At 48.7% G+C, this 27,352-nt stretch overlaps 1 protein-coding gene across 1 annotated transcript in view; it reads right to left on the bottom strand.

Moving 5' to 3' along the window:
• Positions 1-4,067: 4,067 nt before the first annotated feature.
• LOC148790246 (uncharacterized) overlaps positions 4,068-27,352 on the bottom strand; it is a 56,034-nt gene continuing 32,749 nt past the window's right edge. The window contains exon 2 of the mRNA XM_088891112.1: positions 4,068-6,761. Coding sequence (XP_088747238.1) covers positions 5,098-6,714 — 1,617 coding nt within the window. The 5' untranslated portion in view covers positions 6,715-6,761 and the 3' untranslated portion in view covers positions 4,068-5,097. The remainder of the gene's footprint in view (positions 6,762-27,352) is intronic.

Below are 27,352 nucleotides of genomic sequence, written 5' to 3'. Positions count from 1 at the left end.
AGAATTAGAGTTCAAAACTCAAAATATATATGTTATAACTTATTATATAAGGTGAAAATAAAATTCCATGTTGTGGCTAAAAGGATTCGAACCCACATCTCATAGTAAGAGGAAACCACCATCAAACCATATGGCCTATTATATCAATTCTACGGCGGAATTCTACTGCTCTTGGGCAAGGGGCTGTCACGGGGGTAGTTCTACAGCGGAAGAAACCCGTGCGACGTCCTGGCCAAGGCAGGCCAGGACAAGCCTTTATGCGCTTAGAGGCTAGGAGTTGCCCGATGGGATGGCTGCACCAAAGTCAGTAGCACTGGATCATGACCTCAAGTCCAATGGCCGGGGCACTCTCCTGGCTCAGACCGGTCCATGGGAGGCGCCGCTTACGTGCTAAAGGGGGACAACCATAATGGAAGGTGACCATGCGCCGATGAGGTGACTTGGCACCGATGTGAAGGGTCTCCTGTATGCCGATGATGACAGGCACCGGTGTGCCATGATGATAGGCAACCGCTTGGGCCGGAACACACCCGTGTGCTAGGGGCAACGGGATAGCTCAATCAGCTTGGGCAAGGGGCTAGCGAGGTGAAGGGACATGCTTGAGCCAGGCCCGCATGCCAAGCCTCCCTTGAGTATCGGTAAAGCAGTGCCGGTCCAACACTGTCCCCATGAGCAAGTGTGCACCCATGAGGAACCCTGGTAGCCATGCTAGCTGTTAAGCAGGGCCGCCCCGCAAGGGGATGAAGGTCTAGGAGTGCCAAGGTTAGGCACCCAAGGAGGTCGACCACCCCTCCTCAAAGAGTACGTTAAGCTTTTGGTGGTCTGCCCGAAGATGACATCAGTTCTCCCAAAAATCTTACAGGCGAAAATGACGGGCATGTCCCTAACGTAAGCCTGCCAAGCGTAGGCAAGGCTAGGCCTGTGCTGAACCGTCACAGGCTCCCCCACTCAATTCATCGTCGTCCTCGACAATGACTCCTTCCGTGAATGGGCGTTTGAGTCCCGCGCCATCCACTCTTCAGCCAGTTCCAAGGCTCGCCTGGCCAACCCGGGTCTTGCCTATGTTGGTGTCCATTTATGGGGACGGAACCATTTCACCATGCCAGCCTGCCTGGACTTCACCCCCAGTGTCGAGGTTACTCAAACCGCGGAATGGCTATGCTGTTGAACTGTGAAAGAAGGGCCCTCGAAGAAATGTGTGTGGTGCTTCGCGGAGGTCCGCCCCATGTATCATCTTACCTCAAGGCTCAACCGTCTTCTTGGTAGCTTTTCAGTGATGCTACCGAACACGTTGATAGGTCTACTCCTACTGTTGGCGATTGATGCTGGGTGTACCCTTTCACCATGCTGGCTTGCGGTCTTCACCTCGCCCTGTGCGGGTTACTCAAACCTAGTCATGGCTTTTGCTCTCACGGCCCTCGAAACTTTACTTCACCTCGCTGGTTCGGGCTACATGTTCGCTCCGAGGGGGCCCCACTGCTGCTGCCTCAAGGAGATCTGACCGCTTCAAACGCGAGTGTGGCAACTTTTACCCATGAGTTGCCGAACATGCACTCGCCTTGTGATAAGCTTCTGCTGCTGCAAGTGTTCAACCTGAAAACTGAGCATGTCCACCTGAAACTTTGCCGGTGTAGGGCCGCCATGCTCCAACGGCTAGCGTAACCACATTCCTAACAAGGCCCACGCGTCTGCCCCCGCATGAGGACAACAACCAATGCGTCTGCAACTGCAAGGGATGCTGTTTTTGGGTCACTGGAATGGAAATGCGAACAGTGAATGGCCTCTTGGTAGGCTGGATAAGCAATCTGTCGGGCAGTGTACCCACATTCCTATCAAGGCTCACGCGTCTGCCACCGCATGAGGACAACGACCATCACGTCTGCAACCGCAAGGGAAGCACCCGTGCGCTAGGGGCAACGGGATAGCTTGGCCGGAACACACCCGTGCGCTAGGGGCAACGGGATAGCTCAATCAGCTTGGGCATGGGGCTGGCGAGGTGAAGGGACATGCTTGAGCCAGGCCTGCATGCCAAGCCTCCCTGGAGTATCGGTAGCGCAGTGCCGGTCCAACACTGTCCCCATGAGCAAGTGTGCGCCCATGAGGAACCCTGATAGCCATGCTAGCCGTTAACCAGGGCTGCCCCGCAAGGGGATGAAGATCTAGGAGTGCCAAGGTTAGGCACCCAAGGAGGTCGACCACCCCTCCTCAAAGAGTACGTTAAGCTTTTGGAGGTCTGCCTGAAGATGACATCAGTTTTCCCAAAAATCTTACAGGCGAAAATGACGGGCATGTCCCTAACGTAAGCCTGCCAAGCATAGGCAAGGCTAAGCCTGTGCTGAACCATCACAGCGCGGGACGCGCGGTGCTGCGTGTGGTGCCGCTGCCACGCGGTGCGTGCGCTTGGTGTTGCATGCTACGCGTGGTGCCGCTGCCGCGCGGTGCGTGCGCGCATGTGCCGCGCGCGACTCATGGTGCCGCCGCCGCGCGGTGCCTATCATGTGCGCGCTGCTGCTTCAACTGCTGCCGTGTGGTGCGGGTGCTCATAACATCACTCCTTTCCTGGACTACGAGCTTGTCCTCAAGCTCGAGGTCTGGATAAGCGTTGTGGGGGTCGGTCCAGGGAATCCAAGTCGCCTCTGCTGGGGGTAGTCCCTCCCATTCGACTAAAACCTCGAAGATGCCTTGATGGACACGGGACCGGACGATGGCACGGGGCTGGAGGATAGGTTTGCCGTCCTGCAAAGGGGGTAAGGGAGGTACACGGTCGGGAGGAGTGCCAACATAAAGCTTTAAGAGGGATACATGGTAGATGTCGTGGATCCTACTGTGCTCCGAAAGCTCGAGTTGATAAGCTACCTTTCCTATCTTCCTTAGAATCTTGAAAGGCCCGTAGAATTTGGGGGTCAGCTTAGGGTGCCCCCGGTGCTTGAGGGACAGCTGCCTGTATGGTCGGAGTTTCAGCCAAATGTACTGCCCTGGTTCGAAGGTGACTTTGCGGTGCTGCTGATCGTAGGCGTGTTTCATACGTGCCTGCGCCTGCTGTAAGCACAAGGAGACTTCGGCCAGAAGGGCATCGCGAGCTTGTAGGCTACGGTCCACTTCTTCCAGTCGTGTTGAGTCCGGCTCATAGGACAGAAGGTGTGGGGGGTCTCGACCGTACACAACTCTGAAGGGAGTCATTCCAAGGGAGGAGCGATAGGATGTATTGTAGCAGTATTCAGCCCTTGGGAGGTACTTCACCCAGTGCCACGGCTGGTCGCCCACAAAGCAGCGAAGGTACTTCTCAATTGTCCGGTTCACCACCTCTGTTTGGCCGTCTGACTGTGGATGGTAGGCTGAGGAGAAGGCGAGGGTCGTGCCTTGTAATCCAAAGAGCTCCTTCCAGAATGTGCTTGTGAAGATCGGGTCCCGGTCACTGACGATGGACTCGGGGAGTCCATGTAGGCGGAAAAAGTGGGTGAAGAAGGTATGGGCGACTGAGACTGTGGTATAAGGATGGGTTAAAGGGAGGAAGTGAGCATATTTGGAGAACCAGTCCACTACGACGAATAGGACTGACTTCCCTCCGATCTTGGGCAGCCCTTCGATGAAATCCATGGCAATATCGGCCCAGATCTGCGTTGGGAGGGAGAGGGGTTGGAGCAGGCTTGTGGGGTGTAGATTTTCCCATTTTTGTTGTTGGCACTCTGCACAGTTCTGGATAAAGTCCCGTACCGAGGCCCTCATAGCTTGCCAGTGGAAGTTAGCATGGATGTGATGCAGCATTTTTTGAATGCCCTCGTGTCACGGGGGTAATCGTTGGGGCCCCGTGCGGCACTCGAAATGGGCGAGTAAGCCTACGAAACAAAGCAAACACACACACAAAGGCAACAAGATGGCACACGAATTAGCAAAAGGCTACTTGTATTGCATTAATCAGTTGTAAGCACAAGCACACAGTACAGTGTCGAGGGGATCTCGTGCTTAACCTTTACACGCTTATGAGCTCACTCGACTACCTACCTCCCCTCAAAGAGTACGTTTAGCTTTTGGGGGAGTGACAATAGGAAACATCAAAATGATGGAAAAGCATACTAAGTAATTACAATAATGCCATTGGCGGTCCCCCTTACAAAATACAAGCAAAGCCCACCCATGACACACATGTTGACACCATGAAGGCACGCGGTTGGCACTCGGATGGCTCACTGTAGGTGCTTGATGGCACAACGAAGGAGTCACCTGTGACATTCTCCCCCTCTCAATTCGATCTACGTCCTCGGAGATCGGCTTCGGCTGGTCCCTTAGAGTCATTGTTGCGGAAGGAGGGTTCTTCTGCTGCTCCCCGAACCGGCTGTCGTCCAAGGCCGAGGTGTATATTTTGGTGGCATGGTGGGGTTGGCTCATTCTGTTGGGGTTTCCTATGGCTAAGTCCTTCCCTGGCAGCCTCAAGGTATGATAGTGGCTGGTTCTGTTTGGCTAAGGGGTAGGTTTGGGCCAGGTAAGGATCAAAATGGTGTTTTGGATTATTAAGGTGTGGATTCCCATGCATTTTTCCCCTAGGGTATCTCACCGGGCTACTACGGGAACTAGCCTTAGGGTAATGTGAATGTGGTCCCTAGATGGCTTGGTTGGCACTCGCTCTCCCCGGTGGTTGTGGTAGTAGATGTGGGCAAGGTTTGACACGGCCTTGGGTCTTCTTCTGTTGGGCCCACCAGTTGCGGGCACTTGCGGCTTCTGCTGCGAAGTCGACTTCTACTGATGTGGTTGGTGCTAAAGCTGATGCTGCTGCTGGTGTTGACTTGGGCGCTGGCATTGGTGTTGGCGCTGAAAATGGAACTGTCTTGGGGGTGACTTCTTCCTGGTGACGACTTCCCAACTAGTTCCAGTGTCGATGAGAGGTACTTGACAGGGGTTCTTCCTTGTTGACGCAGAGCTGTCTTCATGGTTGATAGTTTCTTGGTACAACTGGAAGGCTGAAAGCTGCTTCCCAAGTATCTACAAGGCTGATGAGACAGGAACCATGCAAGGGGAGTGTTCGTCCAAAATAAGCAAACTATTGATGTGTGGCATAAGTGCTGCTTCCGCTTGCTTGAGGAACTCCACTCCAAGAACCACCTAAAAATCATCCAAGGGAACCACAGATAGATTGATGGGTCCTTTCCATGGTCCAACTCGGAGTTCTACTCGACGGGCCGTGCCCTCTACTGCTTTGGCCCCGGAGTTGACAGCCTTGACCCACCCAGTTTGTTTGGTGGTGGTCAAGCCAAGTCGCTTTGCCTCCGCAAGCGAAATGAAGTTATGGGTGGCCCCAGTGTCCACCAAGGCTTGGGTCGGCCTCCCGCCGAGGGTGATGTCTACATAACTCAGCCCCTTGTGGGCTTTGGTGGGCCGCTTTGATGTGGCCTCTTTCTTGACCATGGCATTGATGAGTTGGAGGGCGCCTACTCTGGGCGCCGCTGTGGGTTTCTCCTCATCACTCTCTTCACTATCGCTGAGTTTGGCGATGAGGGCAGTTATTTTCTTTCGGGTTGGACAGTCACTCGTCCAATGCTTCCCGTTGCAAAGGTAACACGGCGCAGGAGGAGATCTCCTAGTGGATTGGTGGCCCTGGTAGCTTGGGCCTCCTTGTGGCTTCTTCCCTTGTTGGTAAGTGTAGGGATTGTTCGCGGGCACTGGCTTCTCCTTTGTAGGGGTTGATTGTGGATCTCCCCCACTCAAACTCATGGTACCTGGGCTGGATGGTCTTTGCACATCTTCCTTAGGTGTTCTCAGATCAACAAGCTGTTCAGCTATGGCCATGGAGGTGGCGAGGTCCTCAACCCCACGTCGTTGGAGTTCGAGCTCAGCCCATGGCCTGAGACCGTCCATAAAATTGAACAGAAGATCCTTGTCTGACATGTCAGTGATCTCCAGCGTCAAGGCCGAAAACTCCTTGACATAGTCATGTAGTGATTCTTGATGTCTGAGATTCTTCATTCTTCGGCGCGCCAAGTACTCCACATTTTCTGGGTAGAACTGCCGCTTGATCTCACGCTTGAATCCAACCCAAGTGTCGATGGTACGGGTTCCACGTTCAATGTCTTGGCAACACCTATGCCACCATAACATTGCGATATCAGTCAAATACATAGCAGCTGTACATACCTGAGTTTGGTTGTCAATGATGCCAGTGGCAGAGAAATATTGCTCCAATTGCCACAAGAAGTTGTCAAGCTCCCTAGCATCCCGGGCACCCGAGTAAGGTGTTGGCTCTCGGATCTTGATGTTCATGGAAGCTAGGGTGGAGGGAGTGCTTGGTGTGTTGGCCACTGCCCTCTTTAGGAGAGTCATCTCATCTCTCATCTCATCCAATTGTGCTTGGAATCTGTCTAGCAAGCCCTGTAGGCTGCTTTGGGAAGGCCCAGCTCCCGAATTCTGTATGGTGGTGTGCATGTCTCTGAAGGTGCCATTGAAACGTCCTTCTAGTTCCTCCACTGCATTCTCAACCGTCTCTAGGTTGAGGTGGAGTTCATCAACCCGATCTCGGGTTTCTCCCACTGTCACCTGGCAACGAAGGAGGCGCATGTCCACGGTAGCTAGTTGGTCGACTGATTTGTCGTGCTTGCTAGGTTTGGTTGTATGCCCCTTTGGGGCTTGTGTCTTGGTAGGTTCGTCAAGTGGAGCTTTGTCAGTGTCGTGGGCTTGAATCCGCCCATGTGGTGTGTCATCGGAAACGCCCCGATTCCTCTTCATTGGGTTGATGTAGGGACGAAGACGGTCCAGAGTATTTGTAGGAGCACCTGCTCTGATACCAACTGTCACGGGGGTAATCGTTGGGGCCCCGTGCGGCACTCGAAATGGGTGAGTAAGCCTACGAAACAAAGCAAACACACACACACAAAGGCAACAAGATGGCACACGAATTAGCAAAAGGCTACTTGTATTGCATTAATCAGTGGTAAGCACAAGCACACAGTACAGTGTCGAGGGGATCTCGTGCTTGACCTTTACACGCTTATGAGCTCACTCGACTACCTACCTCCCCTCAAAGAGTACGTTAAGCTTTTGGGGGAGTGACAATAGGAAACATCAAAATGATGGAAAAGCATACTAAGTAATTACAATAACGCCATTGGCGGTCCCCCTTACAAAATACAAGCAAAGCCCACCCATGACACACATGTTGACACCATGAAGGAACGCGGTTGGCACTCGGATGGCTCACTGTAGGCGCTTGATGGCGCGATGAAGGAGTCACCTGTGACACTCGTGTGTCGAGTGGTGTATGCTGGCGATGATGGAGGGGATGAGGGGGCAATCAGCGGGTAGGTAGATCTTCTTTTTGTAAAATACCAGCCCATCATGGAGAGACTAGTTCGGGTTAGCAGATCCCGACTGTATTTGTTGGACTAGGTTGTTCCATTCGGATGACTGCGGCAGTGTGTTCCGAATGTCTTCTAGCAGGGTGGCTCGTGGTTGGGAGATCGCATGGGGGAGCATACTATCTTCCTCTCGTCGGGACAGGGCATCTGCTGCACGATTCAGGGATATTGCCTTATAGTCCACTCGGAAGTCGAACCCCAGAAGTTTGCTGACCCAATGTTGCTGTGGGGAGGTGGTCAGCCGTTGTTCCAGCAAGTATTTGAGGCTATAGTGGTTTGTTTTGACGACGAAGGGTCTGCCCCACAAGTACAGCCTCCAGTGTTGTATTGCCTTGGCTAGGCCAATGAGCTCACGTTCATAGGCGGGTAGTTTGAGATGGCAGTCCGCTAGCTTGCGGCTGAAGAAGGCTATCGGGTGCCCTTGCTGTTGAAGGATGGCTCCTATGCCTGTGCCGGAAGCATCACACTCGACCGTGAACTCAAGGTCAAAGTTTGGAAGCTAGAGGACTGGTGTGGAAGAGAGGGCTTCCCTTAGGCCTACGAAGGCTACCTCGACCGTGCTATCCCAGTGGAATGCATTTTTCTTGAGCAGGTTGGTAAGCGGGGCTGCTAGCAGGCCGTAATTCTGAATGAACTTTCGATAGTACACTGTTAGCCCGAGGAACCCACGAAGGGCCTTGGCGGACTTTGGCCGGGGCCAGTCCTTAATGGCCTGAATCTTGGAGCTGTCCACAGTTACACCTTGTCCGCTGATTACATGTCCAAGGTAAAGGACTTGGTGTTCCCCAAAGGAACACTTGGATCTTTTAACGAAGAGTCGGTGCTGCTTTAGGAGCTCGAGCATGACCCGCAGGTGTTGAATGTGTTCCACCCACGTCTTGCTATAGACCAAGATGTCGTCGAAGAAGACCAGCACATATTTTCGGAGGTGAGAGTGGAAGACTTCATTCATCAGGGCCTGGAATGTGGATGGGGCATTGCAGAGGCCGAATGGCATAACTAGGAACTCGACGTGGCTAGGATGCGTCCTGATACCTATTATATACCATTGAAGGGTTCGGGTTTGGTGTTTAATGCATGTTGGGCGTGATCCGACTCATTAGATCCAAAACGTTAGTGGGGACTCCGGATCTAACCATTCGCTTGCAATATACATAATTTTAAGTAAAAGGGCCAAGCCAATATAAAATAATTCAAAACATTGTCTCATTTGGCATACTTTTTACTGTTATAAGTCATAGAATTAGAGTTCAAAATTCCAAATATTTATGTTATAACTTTTTATGTAAGGTGAAAATAAAGTGCCATGTAGTGGCTAAAAGGATTCGAACACACATCTCACTGTAAGAGGAAACCATTATCAAACCATATGGCATATTATATCAATTCGTTTTGTTAAAGACGTGTAACAAATATAAGATAATAAGACCTTCACCCTACTTCTTTCATGAATTACGAATTAAAATGTTCCTATTCCAAATAGGCCATTACCATGTTCACTTGTATGTTGTTATGGGGCCCAGGCGTGTATTAGGTCAGGCGTGCGCGCGCGCGCAGCTAGGTGCGTGCACGCGCGGCTTGCTGCATGAACTGCCACATGTGTGTGTGTTCCCTTTTGATTCCAAGCAACCCCCATCCTCCAAAACTATTTTTTAGATTTTTCTCAATTTTTGGTAATTTTAGTGATTAAAAACTAAAATTTTTCTCAAAATAATTATTTTAATTAATTTTATCATTTCCCAATCCTAACAAATGCCACGTGTCAAGTGTAAGACCAATCTAAGCCTTACATCACAAGATAACCCACCCTAGTATGATTTTTCACAAAAGTGATGTTTCCTCCTAGTAGAGCCCCAAAAGCTTAATGTACTCTTTGGGGGGGGGGGGGGGTTCCCTTGGGGGGGGCGCCTTTGCTGAGATGCTCGGTTTCCGAATGGATTCCGTTTGATTCGATACCCATTATATACCATTGAAGGGTTCGGGTTTGGTGTTTAATGCACGTTGGGCGTGATCCGACTCATTAGATCCAAAAAGTTAGTGGTGACTCCGGATCTAACCATTCGCTTGCAATACACATAATTTTAAGTAAAAGGGCCAACCCAATATAAAAAAATTCGAAACATTGTCTCATTTGGCATACTTTTTACTGTTATAAGGCATAGAATTAGAGTTCAAAACTCCAAATATATATGTTATAACATATTATATAAGGTGAAAATAAAGTGCCATGTAGTGGCTAAAAGGATTCGAAGACACATCTCATAGTAAGAGGGAAACCACCATCAAACCATATGGCCTATTATATCAGTTCGTTTTGTTTAAGACGTGTAACAAATATAAGATAATAAGACCTTCACCCTACTTCTTTCATGAATTACGAATTAAAATGTTCTTATTCCAAATAGGCCATTACCATGTTCACTTGGTGAATTTTCAGCTTAAACGTGTAAGTAATTGTAGGGAAAATATTGGAGAGAAGATGGTAAGAAAACTGGTAAGAATCTGGTATGTTGTTGTGGGAACCAGGCGTGCACTGGGTCGGGCGTGCTCGGGCGCGGGCGTGCACGGGCGCGGGCATGCGCGCGCGCGTGGCGGGGTGCGTGCGCGCGCTCGTGCGGGGTGCTGCGTGAACTGCCACATGTGGGTGTGTTCCCTTTTGATTCCAAGCAACCCCCATCCTCCAAAACTATTTTTCAGATTTTTCTCAATTTTTGGTAATTTTAGTGATTAAAAACTAATGGCGTGCTGATGGCGCTGATGGTGAATGAACCGTCACACGGGGTCGGTCGTGCGCGGGCGCGGGCGTGCGCGCGCGCGGCGGGGTGCGTGCCCGTGCGCGCGGCGGGCTGCGTGCCCGTGCGCGCGGCGGGCTGCGTGCGTGCGTGCGCAGCGGCTGCGTGAACTGCCACATGTGGGTGTGTTCCCTTTTGATTCCAAGCAACCCCCATCCTCCAAAACTATTTTTCAGATTTTTCTCAATTTTTGGTAATTTTAGTGATTAAAAACTAATATTTTTCTCAAAAAAATTATTTTAATTAATTTTTTCATTTTTCAATCCTAACTAATGTCACGTGTCAAGTGTAAGACCAATCTAAGCCTTACATCTCAAGCAACCCAAGACACTTAGATGGCGTGCTGATGGGGCTGGTGGGGGCTGAACCGTCACACGAGGTCGGTCGTGCGTGCGTACGCGGTAGGGTGCGTGCGCATGCGCACGGTGGGCTGAGTGCGCGTGCGTCTTGCTGCGAGAACTGCCACATGTGGGTGTGATCCCTTTTGGTTCCAAGCAACCCCCATCCTCCAAAACTATTTTTCAGATTTTTCTCAATTTTTGGTAATTTTAGTGATTAAAAACTAATATTTTTCTCGAAAAAATTATTTTAATTAATTTTATCATTTTTCAATCCTAACTAATGTCACATGTCAAGTGTAAGACCAATCTAAGCCATACATCTCAAGATAACCCACCCCTGTATGATTTTTCACAAAAGTGATGTTTCCTCCTAGTAGAGCCCCAAAAGCTTAACGTACTCTTTGGGGGGGGGGGGGCTTCCGTTGGGGGGGCGCCTTTGCTGAGATGCTCGATTTTCGAATGGATTTCGTTTGATTCGATACCCATTATATACCATTGAAGGGTTCGGGTTTGGTGTTTAATGCACGTTGGGCGTGATCCGACTCATTAGATCCAAAACGTTAGTGGTGACTCCGGATCTAACCATTCGCTTGCAATATACATAATTTTAAATAAAAGCGCCAACCCAATATAAAATAATTCAAAACATTGTCTCATTTGGCATACTTTTTACTGTTATAAGGCATAGAATTAGAGTTCAAAACTCCAAATATATATGTTTTAACTTATTATATAAGGTGAAAATAAAGTGCCATGTAGTGGCTAAAAGGATTCGAACACACATCTCACAGTAAGAGGAAACCACCATCAAACCATATGGCCTATTATATCAATTCGTTTTGTTTAAGACGTGTAACAAATATAAGATAATAAGACCTTCACCCTACTTCTTTCATGAATTACGAATTAAAATGTTCCTATTCCAAATAGGCCATTACCATGTTCACTTGGTGAATTTTCAGCTTAAACGTGTAAGTAATTGTAGGGAAATTATTGGAGAGAAGATGGTAAGAAAACTGGTAAGAATCTGGTATGTTGTTGTGGGGCCCTGGCGTGCACTGGGTCGGTCGTGCGCGGGCGCGGCGGGCTGCGTGCGCGCGCAAGCGGCGGCTGTGTGCACGTGCAAGTGGCTTGCTGCGTGAACTGCCACATGTGGGTGTGTTCCCTTTTGATTCCAAGCAACCCCCATCCTCCAAAACCATTTTTCAGATTTTTCTCACTTTTTGGTAATTTTAGTGATTAAAAACTAATATTTTTCTGAATAAAATTATTTTAATTAATTTTATCATTTTTCAATCCTAACTAATGCCACGTTGTCACAGGGGTAGTTCTACAGCGGAAGAAACCCGTGCGGCGTCCTATCCAAGACAGGCCAGGACAAGCCTTTATGTGCGTAGAGGCTAGGAGTTGCCGATGGGATGGCTCCACTAACGTCAGTAGCACTGGATCATGGCCTCAAGTCTAATGGCCGGGGCACTCTCCTGGCTCAGACTGGTCCATGGGAGGCGCCGCTTACGTGCTAAAGGGGGACAACCATAATGGAAGGCGACCATGCGCCGATGATGTGACTTGGCACCGATGTGAAGGGTCTCCTATATGCCGATGATGACAGGCACCTGTGTGCCATGATGATAGGCAACCGCTTGGGCCGGAGCACACCCGTGCGCTAGGGGCAACGGGATAGCTCAATCAGCTTGGGCAAGGGGCTGGCGAGGTAAAGGGACATGCTTGAGCCAGGCCCGCATGCCAAGCCTCCCTTGAGTATCGGTAGCGCAGTGCCGGTCCAACACTGTCCCCATGAGCAAATGTGCGCCCATGTGGAACCCTGGTAGCCATGCTAGTCGTTAACCAGGGCCGTCCCGCAAGGGGATGAAGGTCTAGGAGTGCCTAGGTTAGGCACCCAAGGAGGTCGACCACTCCTCCTCAAAGAGTACGTTAAGCTTTTGGTCGTCTGCCTGAAGATGACATTAGTTCTCCCAAAAATCTTATAGGCGAAAATGACGGGCATGTCCCTAACGTAAGCCTGCCAAGCGTAGGCAAGGCTAGGCCTGCTTTGAACTGTAACAGGCTCCCCCACTCAATCCATTGTCGTCCTCGACTATGGGTCTTCCTCGTGAATGGGCGTCTGTGTCCCGTACCATTCACTTCCTTGCCAGTTCCAGGGCTCGTCTGGTTAGCCCGGGTCTTGCCTATGTTGGTGTCCATTTATGGGGACGAAACCATTTCACCATGCCTACCTGCCTGGACTTCACCCCCAGTGTCGAGGTTACTCAAACCGCGCAATGGCTATGCCGTTGAACTGTGAAAGAAGGGCCCTCGAAGAAATGTGTGTGGTGCTTCGCGGAGGTCCGCCCCATGTATCATCTTAGCTCAAGGCTCAACCGTCTTCTTGGTAGCTTTTCAGTGATGCTACCGAACACGTTGATAGGTCTACTCCTCATGTTGGCGATGACATGGGTACCCTTTCACCATGCTGGCCTGTAGACTTCACCTCGCCGATTCGGGTTACTCAAACCTAGCCATGGCTTATGCTCTCTAGGCCCTCGAAACTACGCTTTACCTCGCCGACTCGGGCTACATCTTCACTCCGAGGGGGCCCCATTGCTGCTGCCTCAAGGAGACCTGACCGCTTCAAACGTGAGTGTGGCAACTTTTACCCATGAGTTGCCAAACTTGAACTCGCCTTGTGATGAGCTTCTGCTGCTGCAAGTGTTCAACCTGAAAACTGAGCATGTCCACCTGATACTTTGCCGGTGTAGGGCCGCCATGCTCCAACGGCTAGCGTAACCACATTCCTAACAAGGCCCTGAAAGAATGGTAGGATCCATCTAATGGACGCCATAAAGGTTGCGGAATGGGTGGGGCGAATTTCAAAAATTTCCTACCTTCTCCCAACTGGGAATCATATTCCCTGAATTTAGAATACAATATTCAAGGATCTACTTGAACCCTAATCAAACCAGATCTGTACCAAAAGATAAATGGGAGGATTATACCTGATCCGGAGAAGCAGTATCTCCCAAAGTCGGTGTTCACGCCCAAAGAATGCTCCAAGATCTGTCCCTGCTGAAGATGACACAGCTGTGGATGGAACAGAACCAGCAGGGTGCGTCCTACACACTGGATCCTTCACAAGAATCCCCTGGATGTACTAAACACTGAATTCTTTCAGTCTTTCTTGCAAGACTGATGTCAAGAACTGGTTTCTTGACTTTCTTTTCTGCAAAGATCAAATCTTGCAACAATGCAGATGGCGGCGGCAGGAGGAGATTTCCAGAAACGAAAAAGCTGAACTGTATTCTTTTCTGGAGAGAATGAGATCTAATCTCAATTCGCAGGAACCTTTCTTGCTTACCAGAACCTCTTTGATCGAAATCTGATTTCCCTCTCTTGGTTCATTCGATAATCTCCTCTCTTTTCTTCTTGATTAAGAAATCTCCTAATTAGGAGTTATCCCAATCCAAATCAGTATTTGGATAGGGGATAATCTTAATCCCTTTCCCAGATAGAGTTAGCTTACTCCTGATCTTATCAGGAGGTTACCAGATTCAAATCTGATTTGAATTTGGTCTCTAAGAGTGGATAAGGCTAAGAGCCCAATCCTTTTTGCTAACTTCAATCTCAAATTCGCCCCATTGATGGGTGATCATATCAGCCCACCTCGAAATGGGCTTTTGGCCCATTAAGTATTCAGTGTTTAATTAATTTCCAATCTGCTGCCCAGTTGGGCTTCTTTGTATGGCGTGGGACCCAAGCATTGATCTACACACCAGCCACACGGGTTCGGCCCAGCCTTTAATACAAGGCCCAGCCGAATTCACTGAAAATCTCAATGAACCCCTTGAGTCCATTGTATGAACCCTATGGGCCCAACACTTACATTAAGTGGTCCCTGGGCCAAGCCATCTTATAAAAACCCAGGGACTGTGGGCAGGTGCAAGATTAGCCCATCAGGTATTATCCTAAATGGTCTTACACTTAACCTCTCAGCCCTTAATGATCAAGCACTGCCCGACAAGAGAGGACCTCTCCCTCGGCTGCAAGGAACAGTGCCGCACTCTCCTCTCACATGGATCCCGGGAATTAAAACCATTTGCAAACATTTTGAAACCGTACATATATATGTAAATATATTAATTTTGCAAAAACAAAATTCCAACGATTGAAATCAACTGCCGGCAGTTTGGTTTCCATCAGAGAGAGTGCATTCCCGATCATTACCCTTTGTCCGACAAAGTGGCTGATTCTGTCACTATGACCACCCACTCAGATGAATTCTCAAACTGCCCCAACATACCCAGGTTTTGATCCCCACTAAGGATCTCACTGATTGGCATATCAAAGGCAGCCTGATCCAGCACCTAGTGAAGTGTCATAATCGAGTCTAGGGGTCAGGTGTAACTTTCCAGTTTTGCCCATCTATCTCCAAGGTCCAGGGCAAGACTGGAAATCTGGTCCGGTTCAAGGATTCAAGTAATCCCATGCTGTATGTGCCTCGGGTTTTACCCTGATGGCTGAGACAGGCCATCCCAACACTTGGTGGCACACCAGTATCAGCCTTGGCAGGATAAATCTCCCCAGACTTATCCAACGGCTGTGAACATTTAAAACTAACATGAGTCTCTACAAATGTCCAGTTTTAGGGTTTTACACAGAATTAAACCAAACAACATGAATCAAACATGCACTTTATTTATTTCCACTAAATAACAAAAGTACATCAAAATGATTGAAGCTAAGGGCATACAAAACTATCTAACAGGCCCACGCGTCTGCCCTCGCATGAGGACAACAACCAATGCGTCTGCACCCGCAAGGGAAGCTATTTTAGGGTCATTGTATTGGGAACGCAAACATTGAATGGCCTCTTGATAGGCCTGATAAACAATTTGCTCGGGCAGTGTACCCACATTCCTATCAAGGCTCACGCGTCTGCCACCGCATGAGGACAACGACCATCGCGTCTGCAACCGTGAGGGAAGCTGTCACGGGGGTAATCGTTGGGGCCCCGTGCGGCACTCGAAATGGGCGAGTAAGCCTACGAAACAAAGCAAACACACACACAAAGGCAACAAGAAGGCACATGAATTAGCAAAAGGCTACTTGTATTGCATTAATCAGTGGTAAGCACAAGCACACAGTACAGTGCCGAGGGGATCTCGTGCTTAACCTTTACACGCTTATGAGCTCACTCGACTACCTACCTCCCCTCAAAGAGTATGTAAAGCTTTTGGGGGAGTGACAATAAGAAACGTCAAAAAGATGAAAAAGCATACTACAATATTACAATATTGCCATTGGCAGTCCCCCATACAAAAATACATGCTTAGCCCACCCATGGCACACACTTGGATGTTGGAGTTGCGGCTGTAGGCACAGTGGATGGCACTTGATGGCACATCGAAGAGAACACTTGTTACAGTCTCCCCCACTCAATTCAGTCTTCGTCCTCGAAGACTAGCTTCTGCTTGAGGCTTCAACTTGTTGTTGGTGAAAGAAGGTTCTTCGATTGCTCCACGAACCGGGTTTCTTCCAAGGCCCAGATAGTAGGTTGGGTAGATTGCCAGTGGATGTTCTCGATGGTGGGAAAACCTATGGCTAGTCCCTAAGTTAAGTCCCTGCTTGGCTGCTTCAAGGTAGGATTTTGACTTGTTCCTGATGGTGGTAGGAAAGTTGGTGGCCAAGGCTAGGTCAAAATGGTATTTTGGATTGTTTGGGTGTTGGTTCCCATGCATTTTTCCCCAAGGGTGACTCGCAAGGCTACTACGGGATTTATCTTGAGGGATAATGTGAATGTGGCCCGTAAATGGCTCGGGTGGCACTCGCTCTCCCCGATGGTTGTGGCAGTAGGTGTGGGCAAAGTTTGGCATGGCCTTGGGTCTTCTGCTTTGCTTGATGGTTGTCGACACGCACGAACCCTGTTGCTAGAGAGGCGTAGACGGCTGGATGACCTGCTGCTTCCTGCTGCTGTTGTAGTTGTTGGCTTGAGGGGCGGCTTCTTCCGCCAGTGGAGTGGGGAACTTCTCTGCTTCCTTCATGTTGGTGTTGAACAAGGCTTCTTTGTGAAAAAGTTGTAGTGCAGAAACTTGCTTCCCATGAACCTTAGTAGAAGTCGTAACTGGTACCATGCAAGGGGAGCGCTCGTCCAAGATGCATAAAGAGTTGATGTGAGGTAGGAGTGCTGCTTCTGCTTGTCTCATGAAGTCCATTCCCAAGACAACTCGGAAGTCATCTAGGGGTACCACTGAAAGATTAATCTTGCTTGTCCACAGCCCAACTTGGAGGTCAACCCCACGAGCCATGCCTTCAATCGCCTTTGCCCCGGAGTTCACGGCCTTGATCCACCCTGTCTCTTTCACAGTGTTCAGATTGAGTCGCTTGGCCTCGGCAACTGAGATGAAGTTGTGGGAGGCCCCTGTATCAACAAGGGCTTGAGTCTGCTTCCCGCCGAGGAGGATGTCTACATACTTCAGCCCCCTTTGGGCTTTCTTTGGCCTTCCATGATTGGCCTCTTTCTTCACCATGGCGTTGAAGTGTTGAAGGGCGCCCACTCTAGGCGCCTGTACAAACTTTTCCTCATCACTGAGCTTGGCGACAAGGGCATTGATCTTCTTCTTGGTTAGGCAGTTGCGAACCAAGTGATTTCCCCCACAAAGGAAGCAAGAAATTGGGGACCCAGCGGTTCTGGGCTTGTAACGGTGCTGAGGGCCTTGCTCTCCTTGTGGCTTCCTCCCATAGTCTTGTCTTGCTGGCTTGTTGAAGCTGGAGTTGTCGTACGGAGGGCGTGAGGGACTTGCTCCCCTACTCAATTTAGGGGAACGCGGGTTTTCTGGCTTAGGGGTTTTCCTCATCTGACAAGCTGGTCTCATTGAGTTGCTCCGCCACTGCCATTGCCGTGGCGAGGTCCTGCACGTTGCGGCGTTGGAGTTCTAGTTCGGCCCATGGCTTCAGTCCGTCTATGAAGTTGAACAGTAGATCCTTGTCGGACATGTCCGTGATCTCCAAGGTAAGGGCTGAAAACTCTTTAACATAATCGTGGAGTGAGTCCTCATGCTTGAGTGATTTCAACTTCTTCCGCACCAGGTACTCCACGTTCTTTGGGTAGAATTGCCGCTTTATTTCTCGCTTAAAATCAGCCCATGTCTCGATGGTGCACGTACCCCGTTCAATGTCTTGGCATCGCCTGCGCCACCATAGCATAGCAATGTCAGTCAAATACATAATCACTGTACGAATTTGCATTAGGTCATCATCAATGCCAGCGGCATGGAAATATTGTTCCATTTGCCACAAGAAGTTGTCAAGTTCTCTAGCATCTCGGGAGCCGGCATAAGGTGTGGGCTCCCGAAACTTCACACGAGCAGGGGCCAGTGTTGTGGAGGGGCTTGGAGTGCTGGCCACTAATCTCTTGAGGAGCGTCATGTCTCCTCTTAGATCATCCAATTGAGTCTGGAGGTCGGAGGGAGAGGCCATGGCCACTTTCATGGCCACCCATTCAGCTCTCATCTCATCCACCTGGTCTTGGATGTCGGATCGAGATGAGCTCCCTTCTTGTCGGGATTTTGTTCCAAGGACTTTCTTGAGGGTTCTATTCAGGACGTCTTGGACCTCGTTCATAATGCCATTTAAACGGGCTTCTAGCTCCACCACGGAGCTCTCAATTGTTTCCACATTCAAGTGGATTTCTTCTACTCGGTCACGCATCTCCCCAATAGTCACTTCACAGCGAAGGATACGTGTGTCGAAGGCAGCAAGCGTGTCAACTGACTTGTCAAGCTTGCTTGTCTTGGATGTGCGACCCCCTGGGGCCTTCTCTGCAGTGGCTTCATCGCCTAGAGACTCATCAGTCTCCCTCGCATGGGCAAGGCCATGTCTAATCTCGTCGGTGAGTTCCATGTTGTGCTTCATTGCGCCACCACTAGTGTTGCTATGCAAGGGCCACAAGCGTTGAGGAGCAACCTGCTCTGATACCAACTGTCACGGGGGTAGATCTACGGCGGAAGAAACCCGTGCGGCGTCCTGGCCAAGGCAGGCCAGAACAATCCTTTCTGCGCTTAGAGGCTAGGAGTTGCCCGATGGGATGGCTCCACCAACGTCAGTAGCACTGGATCATGATCTCAAGTCCAATGGCCGGGGCACTCTCTTGGCTCAGACCGGTCCATGGGAGGTGCCGCTTACGTGCTAAAGGGGGACAACCATAATGGAAGGCGACCATGCGCCGATGAGGTGACTTGGCACCGATGTGAAGGGTCTCCTGTATGCCGATGATGACAGGCACCTGTGTGCCATGATGATAGGCAACTGCTTGGGCCGGAACACACCCGTGCGCTAAGGGCAACGGGATAGCTCAATCAGCTTGGGCAAGGGGCTGGCGAAGTGAAGGGACATGCTTGAGCCAGGCCCGCATGCCAAGCCTCTCTTGAGTATCGGTAGCGCAGTGCCGGTCCAACACTGTCCCCATGAGCAAGTGTGCGCCCATGAGGAACCCTAGTAGCCATGCTCGCCGTTAACCAGGGCCGCCCCGCAAGGGGATGAAGGTCTAGGAGTGCCAAGGTTAGGCACCCAAGGAGGTCGACCACCCCTCCTCAAAGAGTACGTTAAGCATTTGGTGGTCTGCCTGAAGATGACATCAGTTCTCCCAAAAATCATACAGGCGAAAATGACAGGCATGTCCCTAACGTAAGCCTGCCAAGCATAGGCAAGGCTAAGCCTGTGCTGAACCGTAACAATGTGTCAAGTGTAAGACCAATCTAAGCCTTACATCTCAAGATAACCCACCCTTGTATGATTTTTCACAAAAGTGATGTTTCCTCCTAGTAGAGCCCCAAAAGCTTAACGTACTCTTTGGGGGGGGGGGGGGGGGGTTCCCCTGGGGGTGCCTTTGCTGAGATGCTCGATTTCCGAATGGATTCCGTTTGATTCGATACCCATTATATACCATTGAAGGGTTCATGTTTGGTGTTTAATGCACGTTGGGCGAGATCCGACTCATTAGATCCAAAATGTTAGTGGTGACTACGGATCTAACCATTCGCTTGCAATATACATAATTTTAAGTAAAAGGGCCAACCCAATATAAAATAATTCAAAACAATGTCTCATTTGGCATACTTTTTACTGTTATAAGGGATAGAATTAGTGTTCAAAACACCAAATATATATGTTAAAACTTATTGTATAAGGTGAAAATAAAGTGCCATGTAGTGGCCAAAAGGATTCGAACACACATCTCACAGTAAGAGGAAACCACCATCAAACCATATGGCCTATTATATCAATTCATTTTGTTTAAGACGCGTAACAGATATAAGATAATAAGATAACAAATATAAGATAATAAGACCTTCGCCTACTTCTTTCATGAATTACGAATTAAAATGTTCCTATTCCTAATAGGCCATCACCATGTTCACTTGGTGAGTTTTCAGCTCAAACGTGTAAGTAATTGTAGGGAAATTATTGTAGAGAAGATGGTAAGAAAACTAGTAAGAATCTGGTATGTTGTTGTGGGGCCCAGGCGTGCACTGGGTCGGTCCTGCGCGGGCGCGGGCGTGCGCTTGCGTGCGGCGGGCTGCGGGCGCGTGCGCACGGCGGGCTGCGGGCGCGCGCGCGCGGCAGGCTGCGGGTGCGCGCGCGCGGCGGTCTGCGTGTGCGCGCGAGCGGCGGCTGCGTGAACTGCCACATGTGGGTGTGTTCCCTTTTGATTCCAAGCAACCCCCATCCTCCAAAACTAGTTTTCAGATTTTTCTCAATTTTTGGTAATTTTAGTGATTAAAAACTAATATTTTTCTCAAAAATCATTTTAATTAATTTTATCATTTTTCAATCCTAACTAATGCCACGTGTCAAGTGTAAGACCAATCTAAGCCTTACATCTCAAGATAACCCACCCTTGTATAATTTTTCACAAAAGTGATGTTTCCACCTAGTAGAGCCCCAAAAGCTTAACGTACTCTTTGGAGGGGGGGGGGGGTTCCCCTGGGGGCGCCTTTGCTGGGATGCTTGGTTTCCGAATGGATTCCGTTTGATTCGATACCCATTATATACCATTGAAGGGTTCGGGTTTGGTGTTTAATGCACGTTGGGCGTGATCCGACTCATTAGATCCAAAACGTTAGTGGTGACTCCGGATCTAACCATTCGCTTGCAATATACATAATTTTAAGTAAAAGGGCCAACCCAATATAAAATAATTCAAAACATTGTCTCATTTGGCATACTTTTTACTGTTATAAGGCATAGAGTTAGAGTTCAAAACTCCAAATATAAATGTTATAACTTATTGTATAAGGTGAAAATAAAGTGCCATGTAGTGGCTAAAAGGATTCGAACACACATCTCACAGTAAGAGGAAACCACCAACAAACCATATGGCCTATTATATCAATTTGTTTTGTTTAAGACGTGTAACAGATATAAGATAATAAGATAACAAATATAAGATAATAAGACCTTCGCCCTACTTCTTTCATGAATTATGAATTAAAATGTTCCTATTCCAAATAGGCCATTACCATGTTCACTTGGTGAGTTTTTAGCTTAAACGTGTAAGTAATTGTAGGGAAATTATTGTAGAGAAGATGGTAAGAAAACTAGTAAGAATCTGGTATGTTGTTGTGGGGCCCAGGCGTGCACTGGGTCGGTCGTGCGCGGGCGCGGGCGTGCGCGCACGCGCGGCGGGTTAGTGCGCGCGCGAGCGGCGGCTGCGTGCTTGCACGCGCGTCTTGCTGCGTGAACTGCCACATGTGGGTGTGTTCCCTTTTGATTCCAAGCAACCCCCATCCTCCAAAACTAGTTTTCAAATTTTTCTCAATTTTTTGTAATTTTAGTGATTAAAAATTAATATTTTTCTCAAAAAATCATTTTAATTAATTTTATCATTTTTCAATCCTAACTAATGCCACGTGTCAAGTGTAAGACCAATCTAAGCCTTACATCTCAAGATAACCCACCCTTGTATGATTTTTCACATAAGTGATGTTTCGTCCTAGTAGAGCCCCAAAAGCTTAACGTACTCTTTGGGGGGGGGGGGGTTCCCCTGGGGGTGCCTTTGCTGAGATGCTCGGTTTCCGAATGGATTCCGTTTGATTCGATACCCATTATATACCATTGAAGGGTTCGGGTTTGGTGTTTAATGCACGTTGGGCGTGATCCGACTCATTAGATCCAAAACGTTAGTGGTGACTACGGATCTAACCAATCGCTTGCAATATACATAATTTTAAGTAAAAGGGTCAACCCAATATAAAATAATTCAAAACATTGTCTCATTTGGCATACTTTTTACTGTTATAAGGCATAGAATTAGTGTTCAAAACTCCAAATATATATGTTAAAACTTATTATATAAGGTGAAAATAAAGTGCCATGTAGTGGCCAAAAGGATTCGAACACACATCTCACAGTAAGAGGAAGCCACCATCAAACCATATGGCCTATTATATCAATTCGTTTTGTTTAAGATGTGTAACAGATATAAGATAATAAGATAACAAATATAAGATAATAAAACCTTCGCCCTACTTCTTTCATGAATTATGAATTAAAATGTTCCTATTCCTAATAGGCCATTACCATGTTCACTTGGTGAGTTTTCAGCTTAAACGTGTAAGTAATTGTAGGGAAATTATTGGAGAGAAGATGGTAAGAAAACTGGTAAGAATCTGGTATGTTTTTGGGGGGCCAGGTGTGCACTGGGTCGGTCGTGCGCGGGGGCGGGCGTGCGAGCGCGGCAGGCTGCGAGCGCGCGCGGCGGGCTGCGTGCGCGCGCGAGCGGCGACTGCGTGCTTGCGCGCGCGGCTTGCTGCGTGAACTGCCACATGTGGGTGTGTTCCCTTTTGATTCCAAGCAACCCCCATCCTCCAAAACTAGTTTTCAGATTTTTCTCAATTTTTGGTAATTTTAGTGATTAAAAACTAATATTTTTCTCAAAAAATCATTTTAATTAATTTTATCATTTTTCAATCCTAACTAATGCCACGTGTCAAGTTTAAGACCAATCTAAGCCTTACATTTCAAGATAACCCACCCTTGTATGATTTTTCACAAAAGTGATGTTTCCTCCTAGTAGAGCCCCAAAAGCTTAACGTACTCTTTGGGGGGGGGGGTTCTCCTAGGGGTGCCTTTGCTGAGATGCTCGGTTTCCGAATGGATTCCGTTTGATTCGATACCCATTATATACCATTGAAGGGTTCGGGTTTGGTGTTTAATGCATGTTGGGCGTGATCCGACTCATTAGATCCAAAACGTTAGTGGTGACTCCGGATCTAACCATTCGCTTGCAATATACATAATTTTAAGTAAATGGGCCAACCCAATATAAAATAATTCAAAACATTGTCTCATTTGACATACTTTTTACTGTTATAAGGCATAGAATTAGAGTTCAAAACTCCAAATATATATGTTATAACTTATTATATAAGGTGAAAATAAAGTGCCATGTAGTGGCTAAAAGGATTCGAACACACATCTCACAGTTGGAGGAAACCACCATCAAACCATATGGCCGATTATATCAATTCGTTTTGTTTAAGACGTGTAACAAATATAAGATAATAAGATAACAAATATAAGATAATAAGACCTTCGCCCTAATTCTTTCTTGAATTACGAATTAAAATGTTCCTATTCCAAATAGGCCATTACCATGTTCACTTGTTGAGTTTTCAGCTTAAACGTGTAAGTAATTGTAGGGAAATTATTGGAGAGAAGATGGTAAGAAAACTGGTAAGAATCTGGTATGTTGTTGTGGGGCCTAGGCGGGCGTGCGCACGTGCGCGGCGGTCTACTGGCACTTGCGCGCGGTGGGCTGCGGGTGCGTGTGCGCGGCGGGCTTTGGCGCGCGCGCGGGCGCGCGGCGATCTGCGTGTGCGCATGGCGGGCTGCGTGCGCGGGCGAGCGGCGGCTGCGTGCTTGCGCGCGCGGCTTGCTGCGTGAACTGCCACATGTGGGTGTGTTCCCTTTTGATTCCAAGCAACACCCATCCTCCAAAACTTGTTTTCAGATTTTTCTCAATTTTTGGTAATTTTAGTGATTAAAAACTAATATTTTTCTCAAAAAAAATCATTTTAATTAATTGTATCATTTTTCAAGCCTAACTAAAGCCACGTGTCAAGTGTAAGACCAATCTAAGCCTTACATCTCAAGATAACCCACCCTTGTATGATTTTTCACAAAAGTGATGTTTCCTCCTAGTAGAGCCCCAAAAGCTTAACGTACTCTTTGGGGGGCGGGGTTCCCCTGGGGGCGCTTTTGCTGAGATGCTCGGTTTCCGAATGGATTCCGTTTGATTCGATACCCATTATATACCATTGAAGGGTTCGGGTTTGGTGTTTAATGAACGTTGGGCGTGATCCGACTCATTAGATCCAAAACGTTAGTGGTGACTACGGATCTAACCATTCGCTTGCAATATACATAATTTTAAGTAAAAGGGCCAACCCAATATGAAATAATTCAACCGACTAATGCCACGGTGTCACAGGTGACTCCTTCGTCGCGCCATCAAGCACCTACAGTGAGACATTCGAGTGCCAACCGCGTGCCTTCATGGTGTCAACATGTGTGTCGTGGGTGGGCTTTACTTGTATTTTGTAAGGGGGACCACCAATGGCGTTATTGTAATTACTTAGTATGCTTTTCCATCATTTTGATATTTCGTATTGTCACTCCCCCAAAAGCTTAATGTACTCTTTGAGGGGAGGTAGGTAGTCGAGTGAGCTCATAAGCGTGTAAAGGTTAAGCACGAGATCCCCTCGACACTGTACTGTGTGCTTGTGCTTACCACTGATTAATGCAATACAAGTAGCCTTTTGCTAATTCTTGTGCCTTCTTGTTGCCTTTGTGTGTGTGTTTTCTTTGTTTTGTAGGCTTACTCGCCCATTTCGAGTGTCGCACGGGGCCTCAACGATTACCCCCGTGACAGTTGGTATCAGAGCAGGTGCTCCTACAAATACTCTAGACCGTCTTCGTCCCTACATCAACCCAATGAAGAGCAATCGGGGCGTTTCCGATGACACACCACATGGGCGGATTCAAGCCCATGACACAGACGAAGCTCCACTTGACGAACCTACCAAGACACAAGCCCCAATGGGGCATACAACCAAAGCTAGCAAGCATGACAAATCAGTCGACCAACTAGCTACCGTGGACATGCGCCTCCTACGTTGCGAGGTGACAGTGGGAGAAACCCGAGATCGGGTTGATGAACTCCACCTCAACCTAGAGACGGTTGAGAATGCAGTGGTGGAACTAGAAGGACGTTTCAGTGGCGCCTTCAGAGACATGCACACCACCATACAGAATTCGGGAGCTGGGCCTTCCCAAAGCAGCCTACAAGGCTTGCTAGACAGATTCCATGCGCAATTGGATGAGATGAGAGATGAGATGACTCTCCTAAAGAGGGCAGTGGCCAACACACCAAGCACTCCCTCCACCCTAGCTTCCATGAACATCAAGATCCGAGAGCCAACACCTTTGCTGAGATGCTCGGTTTCCGATTGGATTCCGTTTGATTCGATACCCATTATATACCATTGAAGGGTTCGGGTTTGGTGTTTAATGCACGTTGGGCGTGATCCGACTCATTAGATCCAAAACGTTAGTGGTGACTCCGGATCTAACCATTCGCTTGCAATATACATAATTTTAAGTAAAAGGGCCAACCCAATATAAAATAATTCAAAACATTGTCTCATTTGGCTTACTTTTTACTGTTATAAGGCATAGAATTAGAGTTCAAAACTCCAAATATATATGTTATAACTTATTATATAAGGTGAAAATAAAGTGCCATGAAGTGGCTAAAAGGATTCGAACACACATCTCACAGTAAGAGGAAACCACCATCAAACCATATGGCCTATTATATCAATTCGTTTTGTCTAAGACGTGTAACAAATATAAGATAATAAGACCTTCGCCCTACTTCTTTCATGAATTACGAATTAAAATGTTCCTATTCCAAATAGGCCATTACCATGTTCACTTGGTGAGTTTTTACCTTAAACGTGTAAGTAATTGTAGGGAAATTATTGGAGAGAAGATGGTAAGAAAACTGGTAAGAATCTGGTATGTTGTTGTGGGGTCCAGGCGTGCACTGGTGTCACGGGGGTAGTTCTATAGCGGAAGAAACCCGTGCGGCGTCCTGGCCAAGGCAGGACAGGACAAGCCTTTATGTGCTTAGAGGCTAGGAGTTGCCCGATGGGATGGCTCCACCAAAGTCAGTAGCACTGGATCATGACCTCAAGTCCAATGGCCGGGGCACTCTCCTGGCTCAGACCGGTCCATGGGAGGCGCCACTTACGTTCTAAAGGGGGACAACCATCATGGAAGGCGACCATGCGCCGATGAGGTGACTTGGCACCGTTGTGAAGGGTCTCCTGTATGCCGATGATGACAGGCACCTGTGTGCCATGATGATAGGCAACCGCTTGGGCCGGAACACACCCGTGCGCTAAGGGCAACGGGATAGCTCAATCAGCTTAGGCAAGGGGCTGGTGAAGTGAAGGGACATGCTTGAGCCAGGCCCGCATGCCAAGCCTCCCTTGAGTATCGGTAGCGCAGTGCCGGTCCAACACTGTCCCCATGAGCAAGTGTGCGCCCATGAGGAACCCTGGTAGCCATGCTAGCCGTTAACCAGGGCCGCCCCGCAAGGGGATGGAGGTCTAGGAGTGCCGAGGTTAGGCACCCAAGGAGGTCGACCACCCCTCCTCAAAGAGTACGTTAAGCTTTTGGTGGTCTGCCTGAAGATGACATCAGTTCTCCCAAAAATCTTACAGGCGAAAATGACGGGCATGTCCCTAACGTAAGCCTGCCAAGCGTAGGCAAGGCTAAGCCTGTGCTGAACCGTAACAGGCTCCCCCACTCAATCCATTGTTGTCCATGACAATGGGTCTTCCTCGTGAATGGGCGTCTATGTCCCGCGCCATTCACTTCCTTGCCAGTTCCAGGGCTCGTCTGGCTAGCCCGGGTCTTGCCTATATTGGTGTCCATTTATGGGGACGGAACCATTTCACCATGCCGGCCTGCCTGGACTTCACCCCCAGTGTCGAGGTTACTCAAACTGCGCAATGGCTATGCCATTGAACTGTGAAAGAAGGGCCCTCAAAGAAATGTGTGTGGTGCTTCGCGGAGGTCCGCCCCATGTATCATCATACCTCAAGGCTCAACCGTCTTCTTGGTAGCTTTTCAGTGATGCTACCGAACACGTTGATAGGTCTACTCCTACTGTTGGCGATGGATGCTGGGTGTACCCTTTCACCATGCTGGCCTGCGGTCTTCACCTCGCCCTGCGCGGGTTACTCAAACCTAGTCATGGCTTATGCTCTCACGGCCCTCGAAACTACTGTTCACCTCACTGGTTCGGGCTACATGTTCGCTCCGAGGGGGCCCCACGCTGCTGCCTCAAGGAGATCTGACCGCTTAAAACGCGAGTGTGGCAACTTTTACCCATGAGTTGCCGAACATGCACTCGCCTTGTGATGAGCTTCTGCTGCTGCAAGTGTTCAACCTGAAAACTGAGCATGTCCACCTAAAACTTTGCCGGTGTAAGGCCGCCATGCTCCATTGGCTAGCGTAACCACATTCCTAGAAAGGCCCACGCGTCTGCCCCCGCATGAGGACGACAACCAATGCGTCTGCACCCGCAAGGGAAGCTGTTTTAGGGTCATTGGAATGGGAACGCGAACATTGAATGGCCTCTTGATAGGCCTGATGAACGATCTGCTCGGGCAGTGTACCCACATTCCTATCAAGGCTCACGCGTCTGCCACCGCATGAGGACAACAACCAAAGCGTCTGCAACCGCAAGGGAAGCTGTTTTAATGTCATTGGAATGGGGACACGAACTATGAAATGGCCTCTTGCCAGG

The sequence above is a fragment of the Nelumbo nucifera genome, chromosome 7 (genome assembly GCF_055504915.1).
Source record: "Nelumbo nucifera cultivar China Antique chromosome 7, China Antique-T2T, whole genome shotgun sequence".
Lineage (NCBI taxonomy): Eukaryota > Viridiplantae > Streptophyta > Magnoliopsida > Proteales > Nelumbonaceae > Nelumbo > Nelumbo nucifera.
The sequence above is the reverse complement of the archived record's forward strand: the minus strand, read 5'-3'. Positions and strand labels throughout refer to the sequence as shown.